The sequence below is a fragment of the Schistocerca cancellata genome, chromosome 1, assembly GCF_023864275.1.
Source record: "Schistocerca cancellata isolate TAMUIC-IGC-003103 chromosome 1, iqSchCanc2.1, whole genome shotgun sequence".
NCBI lineage: Eukaryota > Metazoa > Arthropoda > Insecta > Orthoptera > Acrididae > Schistocerca > Schistocerca cancellata.
Genome location: NC_064626.1, coordinates 161,636,757 through 161,648,361, shown reverse-complemented (window position 1 = coordinate 161,648,361; position 11,605 = coordinate 161,636,757). Strand labels below are relative to the sequence as shown.

The 11,605-nt window shown below is 36.2% G+C and overlaps 1 protein-coding gene across 1 annotated transcript; it reads right to left on the bottom strand.

The window, feature by feature from the left end:
• Positions 1-6,596: 6,596 nt before the first annotated feature.
• LOC126167713 (protein RFT1 homolog) lies at positions 6,597-11,057 on the bottom strand. Its single transcript, XM_049920497.1, has one exon. The coding sequence runs from the start codon at positions 10,781-10,783 to the stop codon at positions 9,113-9,115; it is 1,671 nt and encodes a 556-aa protein (XP_049776454.1). The 5' UTR covers positions 10,784-11,057; the 3' UTR covers positions 6,597-9,112.
• Positions 11,058-11,605: the final 548 nt, after the last annotated feature.

Sequence of the window (11,605 nt, the reverse complement as noted above, 5' to 3'; positions counted from 1 at the left end):
GGGTGAATGGGCATAGGCAGAGGGTGTATATCGGCAGCACACAATATCCTGTTGCAGACGATATTCTACAACATGACAGTCGTGACCTTCCTGTTTCATCACACGCACCATCAGAATTCTTCCCCGAGACACCAGTTTCTCAGAACTCTGCAGGTGGGAAATAGTGGTACAACATGTCCCTGGTTCTTGCCACCAACCTGGTCTTACTTTATGTTAATTCTTTCCGTCTTGGCACTTCTTTACAGTGACTATTCCTTTCTTCACTTTATTTTAGTGTTCTACATCTTTCATTTTCTGACCTGTCTATTTTTTGCCATCCCCCTTTCCACTTCTGTTACATACAATCCTCTTAGCTTTTCACTCTTATTAACCAGTGCACGATGTTTTAGCAGTAATTTTGCCATGCATATTACCCTGTCTTCCACCTTTATGCTCTTACATTTTCAAATCTCATCTGGTGCAGTCCCATCAATCAATCTTTCCTTCTCATCCGTCCGGTACGTCCCCTGACCTGCAGTTCTGGGTGACTTTTTTGAACTGTACCCCTTTTCCTAGACCTCTCCAGTCCTTTTCCTTGACCCCTCTTCCTTCCCCTTCAACTCTTGTGCCAGGAGGAGGAGCAACTGGCTCCAAAAGCTTGCATAAGTTAAACCTTTGTTTGTGTGTGTGTGTGTTTTTTATTCTGCTGCCGCTTGGTGAGTGGATTTTTTTATCTCTGTAATTACACTATAGAACATGGACAATGTTTAACAAACAATGCACCAATCATGGCAGAAACATGGACTCTGTTCACAGATGGGGTAAGGCTCCATCTCCAAATTGTGAGCATGAAACAGCCTGGCAAACTGTTTGTCACAGTTACAGAATGTCTCAAAAGGGTCTGTTATGGAACTCTCGACAATTTCCTGATGGCAATAAACAACAAATTGATTATATTAAAAATTTAGATGGCTGTTTGTAAATTACACGTGTTATTGTTTGTATTTAATACTGTGTTTTAAAAAAATCATGTGAGATATAATTAAATAAATAGTCAATGGATAGGTAAAAAAAATCTACTCATCAAGTGTGTCAGGGGACACACACACTAAAGGATTTAACTGTAATAAGCTTTCAGAGGCAGCTTTTCAAATCTCATCTGGTGCAGTCCCCAACAATCAGTCTTTCCTTCTCATCCTGTCCAATAAGTCTCCCCTGACTCGGGGTTCTGGGTGACTTTTCCTAGATTGTACCCCTTTCCCCAAACCTCTCCAGTCCTTTTCCTTCACCAGAAGAAGAAGAAGAAGAAGAAGAAGCCACTGGCTCCGAAAGCTTGTAAAGGTTCAATCCTCTTGTCTATATGTTCCGCTGCCACCGCTTGATGAGTAGATTTTTTTATCTATCCATTTACATTACAGCATCAATAATTGATTACTTATGTTGGTGTGATAGTCATAAATCCTGAGTTATAGGCGTTAATTAATACTGGGTTTTAGAAAATGGTATGAGATATAATCAGATAAATAGTCATAAATTCTTTATTAACAGCATCTAATTCGACAACTGCTCTAAAATGCAATTTTTTGGGGTTATTGATGACAAAATTTCACCTGGTGGGGGCTGTACCACAGGCTAAGTTTAGTGGTCTGTGGATCCCAAATTAAGCCTGGTACCAAGAAGAGTTGGGATGAAATCAGAGCAGCTGATGACGATGACTACATAAGATGGCAAATAATACATAAAAAGGTCAGTTAGAAACACAAAGGCAGCTGCAGGGAATAATGTCTATGAGAAACTGGAAACAAGCTTGCACAAGAAACATTTTTAGAGTAGATAGGGCCACAGACAAAATGACTAAGGATTTCATACCCATTATACAAGAAAAGAATGAAGTTGGATTCATACTCAAACAAGAGAATAAGATTACAGTATGATGGAACGGTTACCCTGAGAGACTTCTGAATGACAGAAGTCTCAGCATCTTCTCTTAAGAAAGGGAGAGAGAGCACTGCTGGAACATGACATGAGCTGTATGCCAGCAAAAAAGTGTTTACAACCCTGAAGAAAAACAGAAATGGAAAGACAACTAGACCAGTTGACGTCACTTTAGGAACTTGGAAGGGTTTTTGGTGTATGTTAGTGTCAACTTCCATGGATCATTTGCATGATAAATCTTAATGATGTGGAATGAGTCAATAACTGTATATTTCCTATGTACAATCTAGATTTTGGCTTTCACACTATTAGATTAGTCAATTCAGTTTCCATTCCATAGACCCAAAAATGAGATGATTCCTGTGGGTATGGAACAAGTCAGAAAGTATAACAAAAAACATAAAACATTTCAATATAATATTCACTTACCTGATCATTTGTCAGGAGATTGTCAAAATATGTGAACACATTACAGTACTGCTAGTTATGTACTTTAAATAAATTTATCAAACACAAAATATCTAATCTTGACTGTTGGGTCCAAGAGCTGTCAAAACAAATCTAACAGACATTTTTACTGAAACTGGTCTAACACTCCTTGTTAAGATATTCATCTATAGAGCAGAATGAGTTGCCTATTAAAAAATCTTTCAAGCTCTATTTAAACTGTGCATTATCTGAAACAAAGTTTTTAATGGTTGCTGGTAATTTATTGAAAATGTGTGTTCCTAAATATTGGACCCCTTTTTACCAAGGTAAGTGAGATTAGGTCTTTATGTAGATTGTTCTTATTCCTAGAATTGATACTGTATATTGAGCTATTGGTTGAAAATAGAGACACATTAACTACAATAAATTTTATTAAGACATAAATATACTGAGAAGCAGTAGTTCGAATATTCAGTTCCTTGAACATGATGTTCTTGAATTTACGCCACAAATGAGGCATATTGCACACTTTTGCACTCTAAAAACTTTTGCTTGGCTTGATGAGTTACCCCAGAATATGATCCCTTATGACATAACAGAATGAAAGTATGCATGTGTTTTTATATTTTTTTGTCTCCTACATCTAACATCATTTGCACTGCAGATACAGACTTGTTTAGGTGCTCCATCAGTTCTGTAATATGGCCTGCCCAACTGAATTTATTATTGTGTTGTAACCCCAGAAATTTAACACTGTCAGCCTCATCAATCTGCATGTCTTCATTAGTTATACACATGCTGGAAGGAAATCTTACAGGTTCTGAACTGCACATAGTTGGTCTTTTCAATGTTTAATGACAGTGAATTAGTCAGTGAAAATTCGATTAGTAGCTATTTCTAAATCTGTACTTGACTTGCTGTTTATTGCAATGTTTGTATCATCTGCAAATGAAACAAACTTAGCAACTGACAATGTAACACACAAGAGATCATTAATGTACACTAGAAAAAGCAACAGACCAAAGATGGAACTTTGAGCACCATCACACGTAATTAATTCTCCCCAGATGAAGACTCATTGCAGGCATTCACGACATTCTCGCCATAATGTTCTAATTTATTTAAGATAATTCTGTGATTCAGGCAGTCAAAGGGTTTTGACAGCTCACAAAAAATACCAGTAGCCTCTAATTTGTTATTTAATGAAATAAGTACATTCTCAGTGTATGCATAAATAGTCTTCTCTCTATCAGGACCCTTAAGGAAGCCAAAGTGTGACTTGGACAGTATATTATTTGCAGTCAGATGCTGAAGAAGACAGCTGAACACAACCTTTCCAAATTTTTGAAAAAGCTGGCAACAGTGAAACTGGTCGATTGTTTGACAGTATATCTTTATCACTCTTCTGGTAAAGAGGCTTAACTCAATGTACTTTAGCCAGTCTGGATTACTGAGTACAATGGTCTCTGATCATTTAACATATTTTGCTGTGTTCTGTACAGGATGACATTATTTCACGCCATTATCGAGTTTCACAATATTGTCACATTCCATCCTGGACTTTCCATTATTGACTATAGTGTTCTTAGACCAGTAATGTCATTTTGCTGTTTCCTGTGCTCTGTGACATACACACAGTTCAACAGCTCATCCTGGACATTACACAGCAAAATGATGTTAATGGTTTAAGAACACTGTACTCGATAATGACATGAAATAATATGTCATCCTGCACCGTAGACAGCAAAATATATTAACTGTCTAAGATCATTGTACTTGATAATGGCACGAAAGCCAAAATCTAGACTGTACACAGGAAATATATGATCAAATTGTGATGTGTTCCTTCAAAAAAATACTCTATGACTGGCTCAGCACCACTGAAAATTTATAAGGGTTTTACAAATTCCTATGCACCACCTGTTATATATTACAATAATAGAAATTCTTCTAGAGAATAGGAGTTGTCACGAAGAAACTTTTTTAGTTAGTTTTCAAATTTTACTTTGCTGTCTGTCAGACATTTTATATCACTGGATAAGTTCTCAGAAATTTTAGTTGCAGCATTGTGCACACCTTTTTGTGCTCAAGACAACCTTCATGTGGGGTAACAAGAGTCATATTTCCTTTTGATATTGTAATTATGTACATCATTGTTCCTTTTGAACTGCAGTGGATTATTTAGAACAAATTTCACAAAGGAATAAGTATACTGTGAAGCAGTAATCGGAGTGCCCAACTCCTTAAACAGATCTCTACAAGATGATCATGGGTGAGGAACACATGGTACATTTTTGAGCAATGAAGACTTTCTTTCTTAAAGAAGTGACAGGAACAGATTTATCATGCTACTCAATAAAATAGGTGAGTTCAGATGAATGGAGAAACAATACACTTGTGCTCATTTAAAAGTAACATATGTGAGTCTGCTAACTAGAGAGAAATTAAACTTCTGTCACATGCCATAAAAGTTTTGGACAAGCTCTTGGCAAATGGCCCAGAAACAAAACATCAATAGCAGAGCAACAGACTGGTTTTACACCAGGTAAAGTAACAACAGATTTGGTATACGACTCAACAAGCCACACAGTCATCAAAGAATTAGAGGAAAAAAATGACAGTGTGCCACAATAGGAAAGGTGCAGTGTATGAGAAAGAAACTAGTGCCACACATGTGCAAATGCAAGAACATGAGTAAGAAGCTTTGTAAGTTTGACAGAACAGATACCAGTTCAAATTGACTTGCATCAGGAGTCTTCATGCAGGCCATTCAATGTGGACATTGTGTCGTAGGGAAGAAAGAGACCAAATCTCACTGTGCACACTGTTTGCGCACGACATTGTTTTGTGCGGTACCAGTAAGGATAGCAGAGTTGGATGTGAGCACTGAAGGAATGCACACTTAAAACAGTCACAATGAGAACAGAATATTTATGTCTGCGTAGGGAGGAAAGTGAAACAGTTCTACTGAATTGCAAGAGCTTAAAGAGTTCTTTATATAGCTCAGACTAATAGTGACAAGTAAAGGAAATCTGAATCATGAAATTACTTAGAGAGCAGCCTTACAAACTGAATGGAGGAATCCTCTGTGATAGATACATAAATGGCAAATGGAACTTGCATAAAAACAGCATACCCATAGCCGTACCCAAGGCATGCCCGTGTGACAGTGTTCAACTCTGAGATAAGCTGGCTGAAATCCTGCTGCTGAATGAAATTTTCACTGCCAAGGCCTTGTGCCTGTTCCACATAGTGACTGCAGCCTACAAAGCAGTACGACAGAGATGTGTGATCAACATGTCAGTAATCCTTCCAGTAGATGAATCTTGATGGTGCCACTGCTGCTCATTTGGCCTCACGCAGATGAGTGCATCCTATTATAGACCATATTAACTTAGAAAAATCTGAGAAGATACCAGAAATCAAACTTGGATCCTTCCACACCAAAGGCTGTGATGCTAACAATTCAACTATGGAGACATCAAATCAAGGGCTTTTTGGCTTTAAGCACATTCTTGCTAGTTTGAGGCAGGATGGAAGTTTTAGTATTATCATGGCAGCAAATCATTCTCTGCTTACTGGTATTGTTGACTGGAATGAGTCATTATTGAGGAAGCAGCAAGTGGTTGTTGCTTAAGAGTAATGTTAATAGATTATGCTGGTGAGGAGGGAAAACAACATAAAAAGAATGAAAGCTCAATTTGCTGAAATTTACGGTGCTTCTGGCCAAATTTTGGCACTCCTTGAACTTTGAAACACCCCCCCCCCCCCTCCCTCCCTCCGGCCTGTAAACTTGTAAACTTCACCTACAAGATACAGCCAGACCTGATGACATCATAGTTTTTACTGTTATATATTAAAAATTAAAAACTACATCATACACCCATTAAACAACCCACAGTCCCCAAGCAGTAACAAAATATCAAATGCATATCCAGTATTGATGCATTCTGGCAATGGTGGTAAAATCCAAGCACTGTTATTTTATCCATTTTGCCCATGATTCTTTTCACAATATTCCTCCATTTCAGATGCCTTCTCTTATTGCTACTGTCTCTCTTATTCAGTTATGCCCTACAAGTAACTGTTTGTAATCCAAAGATGACACACAAGTTTACAATTATGGATTGATGTATTCCATTACAGTGATGTGCACGCTATTTCGTTCACAGATGACTAATATAGCTAATTATACTGCATTTTTAATACTATGTATGATACACTGTTACTTTCAGGCTAGAGACCATCATAAATGTAACGCAAGGAAGCTATCGATATGTAAAAGGGTACTTCCAGTTTGCTGAAACGGGTGTCTATGTTCCTTTCCTTGACAATGTTTTGTCATTTTAATGTAATGTGCGTGTCTACCTTATCCACATTAACTTACTTATAAATATAGATATAATAAACCTTAAATTTATTCACAAAGGATCAATTATCTAGGTCTAATGGCTTTTAATATCTTTTTCCATTTACATATTCTCCAATATTTCAACCATGTATTTTGTACAGAATGTGAAGACTGGGAAATAAATCACAAAACCCTATTTCATTCTCAGTCCAATTAATATACAGTAGAACATTGATATAACATGATTATTTAAAATATTTTCAATAAATGTGTCTCCATATTCTGGATTGTCTTATGTTACAACCAATAATCAGGCAAAATAATTTAGAAAGCAACGTAAAAAGAATTTGACATCTAGTGCTTACAACAAAGAACTGTAATTCATTTATCTTTCAAAAAATCCAAAATCATTGGTTTTTGTTTTTCACCAGTTGACAACTTCCTTGTTATTTCATACGCCAACACACAACATACACAAATAATAATGTTCATGCAAAAACACTAAACTTCAAATTGTCTGAAAGATTCTTTGTAAACTATTAATATTATTTCAACATATGATTAAACAGCCAACCAACTGCACATAAATGATAACTACATTGGCCTAGGTTTCAGCACCTACAAGGATTGTCGTCATTAGAATAAAATGTTGCTAAATCATAAAATTACATTACCAAAATGCAATAGTCAGAATCTGGAACAGCTAGTCTCAAGTCAAAAGTAAAATACAACGTTCTAGCCTTTGTCACATGTGCCCAGCTGGGAGCAACATCAACATTGAGTCTGATGTTCCCAGCTGTGCACATGTGGCAAAGGCTAGAACGTTGTATTTTACTTTTGACTTGAGAATAGCTGTTCCAGATTCTGACTACTGCTTTTTAGCAATGTAATTTAACAATTTAAAAACATCTCATTCTGATGAAGACACCCCTATAGGTGTCGAAACCTAGATCAAGGTACCATTTATGTGCAATAGGTTGGCTGTTTAATAATTTGTAGCATATGGTCACTGAGTAACAGCCACATTCAAAAATGCATTAATATTATCTTAAAATGCACATTACACGTGAAAACCAATGAACACTTACATATGAATTACACATACGTGCTGTGAAGCTACATGTCATCAGTTGTTTGTAAAATGGAATGTTCAAGGAGTTGAAAATTAGCAAGTGAATGTAAGTCATTAAACACAATACAGTCAGTTGTACATTCTGTCTCCTCACATTCATAAGCTTGAGTGATACAAGATGTAATACTGGTGGTACATGGCCACAACTGAATCACTAATAGTACAAGTAATAATCTTATTTCAGCACACAATATTCACAAAAATGACAGTTTTTACTCCTAATACTGTATATCATAATACACCTTGCCAAATGTGACATCTGGTTCAAAAATACAGTATCAAATAAAGTACACCATAAAAGTATAGTCACAATCTTAAAATCAACTCCATTTTCCTATTTGGAATCAACAAGTCACCTATATTTGATCACAGAAGGACCTTCGCTCACATTAGTATTCAGCAATGCATTGTAGTAAACCTACCCCATACTTCTTGCTCTTCCACATATCTCATAAAACGAGCATGACTGCAGAATCCAATATGGATATCTATCAAAGATCTGTCTTCTCTGACATCATTCACAGAAGGCAAGGAAGAGGACAAAATGATAATGGGAAACAAAGTACCTTGTGTCACACACTGCAGTGACTTGCAGAGTATAGATGTAGATTTCTATATTCAAAAAGCAAAACTAGATTATCTTAGGTATGCTAAAAAGAATTTTATTTTTTTAATGGCAAATTAAAGAGCTCACCCTAATCTCTCAGTACTATGGGTGAATGGTTATGGAAATGAATGTGAATGGCAGAGGTAAAATGAGGAAGACATTACATTAGTGGCATTCGCAGTGACAAATTTCTTTGTGCTAATAGATACATTCAGACTGGAAACACTCACTGTAACACACCACGCAAGACAGAGCCATGAACTGCACATAATTTGTGATCAGTGGTCTACCTTCCTATTTGGTACAATTGTATGTGTGAAAAGTTATTCATCAAATCTGAATAAACACTGCAGTCACATCACCAAATACAAAATGAGAGAGCCTTAAAGTCTAATGAGCAAAGGAAAGCTTTTTTTTTTCCACCAACTGACAATCAGTAGATTAAAAATAAAGAGAAATCATTATACCAAATAAGATTTAAGAGCAACATTCAATATTTAAAGTGTATATAAAACATGCCTTGCAATAATCAATGCCAATCTCAGAATGCAGATTTGCCACAGAAGCTTAAAAATGCACCAGTTTATAACTTAGAGATACAATTTAACATTACATTTGAACCTTTTTATAAAATTTACATACACTTCACAGTATTCAACAATTTTAATATTAATCTGCTTTAACGTTTCTTTTTCTTCATTAAATGTTTCAGTTTGTTCAGAGCAGATACAACTAAAACACGTGATTCATATGCCCAAACTGAAAGTATAAACAGAAAGCTAATAACACCAATCATAAAATGTATAAATTTAGAAGAGTCAAACAGGTAAACCTCGGAGAATTTTACCAACATACCTGCAGCCACCAGGGCTGCAGAAAAATGAAGACCAGGCATTAGGCCTTTCAGTGGACTGTATGAGGTTCCACTGAAACGTCTATGGATGAATGTACTATTATGCACAATTCGTGCTGTCATGTTACAGCAATTAGCAAGAACGAAACCAACTCCACCCAGCAACTTAGTTAAGCCCCAAGAAATGAGTAGAAATGCAAAAGACAAAAGAATCATAAAATAATTGTATCGGTCAATCTGTATTGCTGTCATTGTTGCCATTGCATAACATTCTGTGATACCATTAATGGCAAGCAACAGTATTGATACACAATGTGTTTGCATTAATAACGGACCTGGGTACATTGTAAGTTTCTCACCTCCATACAGCAGCAGAAGCAACTTTGAATATGATTGGCCAAATATTACAACAACAAGTCCTAATGACATTAAACCACTCAATAACTGTTTCAGAACCATTGCAGATTCATCTACATCTTCTTTCTTTTGGTCTTTCATAGGCACTTCTCTTTCTACAGTTTGTGAGAAATAGAAATATGCTGCTTCTTCAATTGGGCGAAAAATAAAACGAGCTGCCAGTGAACCCAGATTGTTGACTATATCATAAACACCTTGCTCATAAAATGACAAAACTGAGAAAAGTGTCATGATATATCTCTCACCCTCTGTTAAAATCTGCTTCATTATTCCTTGTTTAAAAAAACTCCACGTCAAAACAGTCATCTGGTAACTGATGAATGCATTATTCTCACATTTCCTGGGAAATAAGTCAGCCATTGACCGAATAGGAAAACTTTCTTTTTCCTTTCCAGCTTCTTCAGTCTTTTCACGGGTAGAATCTCCATGGCGACCATGGCCTTTCTTTCTAACAGTAGCATGCCTCTTCAAGTAACGCCAAAAATATACATAATAACCAGTAGTATACACAAGCACAGACAAAACCTGTGCAACAGAGAAAGCAATTACAGCTCCATTGCGTACATAAATCACAAGTAAAGTAAATGTAACTGTCCTTACTACAACATGTATTGTGTCCAAAATTATTTTAAGCCTCAAAAATAAGAAAACCTGGGCCGTGAGGTACAGCGGTTCACTGAACATTTCAATAACGCAACTTGCGCAGATGGCGTACACTCCAACTGAATAATGCTGTGTGATTTCATGGCTAGGTTGTTTAAGTACATAAAGCCACAAGTACCCAAGCACTATACTCAGAAAAATGCTTAGTGGCACAGTAATCCATATGAGATTGGTGACTTGTTGCCAATTATGCTGTAGTGACTTGCTTAGGCAGGCTCTGCGAAATGCTTCTCTACTTATAAAAAGAATTGTGGATTCAAGTAATAACAAACGCACGTTAGTAACACCGATTACATCTTGATTTATGTACCGTATCACAAATGCGTTCATTAAAAACGTAATGCAACGAAAAAAAATTTGAAACACGATATTAAATGAGGCATGCTTGATACTACTACTCAAAATATCCCTCTTCATTGCTTACGTATACGAACACGTTTATGTTCTTGACAGCACACGAAACAGATCAAAGTTTACATTTCACAACCACAAAGTAATCTTTAATTATTGATTCATAAACACCAGTGACACGAAACGTCAAAATGTGCACATGATGTAAAACGCTACATTTAGCCATGGAGAAAAATACTATGAAACACGGGCTCAATAATAACAAAAATTACATCATAAACAAGCGTTATAAATTTCCAGCAGCCGAAAACAAAACACTTGCAGAAAAGCTGTCTGCTAGTTCCAAGGATCATTAACTAAAGATAAAACGTAATGAAAATTCTTAACGCCCACCCATAGCTCAAAAATTGTACAAACAGACAGCACATGTAAGTCCCCAAAACTTCCTTCAGAGACCTGAGAACAGAATTTTCTGTACACAGTTCAAGAAACGATCAAATGAAGTAGTTTGTACGGATACTCTCGACGTTCCACAGATTTTACTTCGGAAGGTTAGTTAGTCAGGTAGTTACATGTACCCTGGATAATTTTGCACGCTATATCGTACTGATGTGGAACGACTTATTTTACTTTCACATCGTAATTTAGTTTGTAAATATGGCTACATGCTAAACATTTACAATGCTTTTTTTAATATACAGATGTGAGCTATTAACTCCTATCCACCACTTTTTACACATTACAATAGCAGAAACTCTTCTAATGAATGGAAGGAGCTATCAAGGTTATACTTATTCATGTACTATTCAAATTTTATTTCACTGTCTGTCAGACATTTTATCACTGGGTAAGTGATCAAAAATAAAGACAACATTATTGTTCACTAAT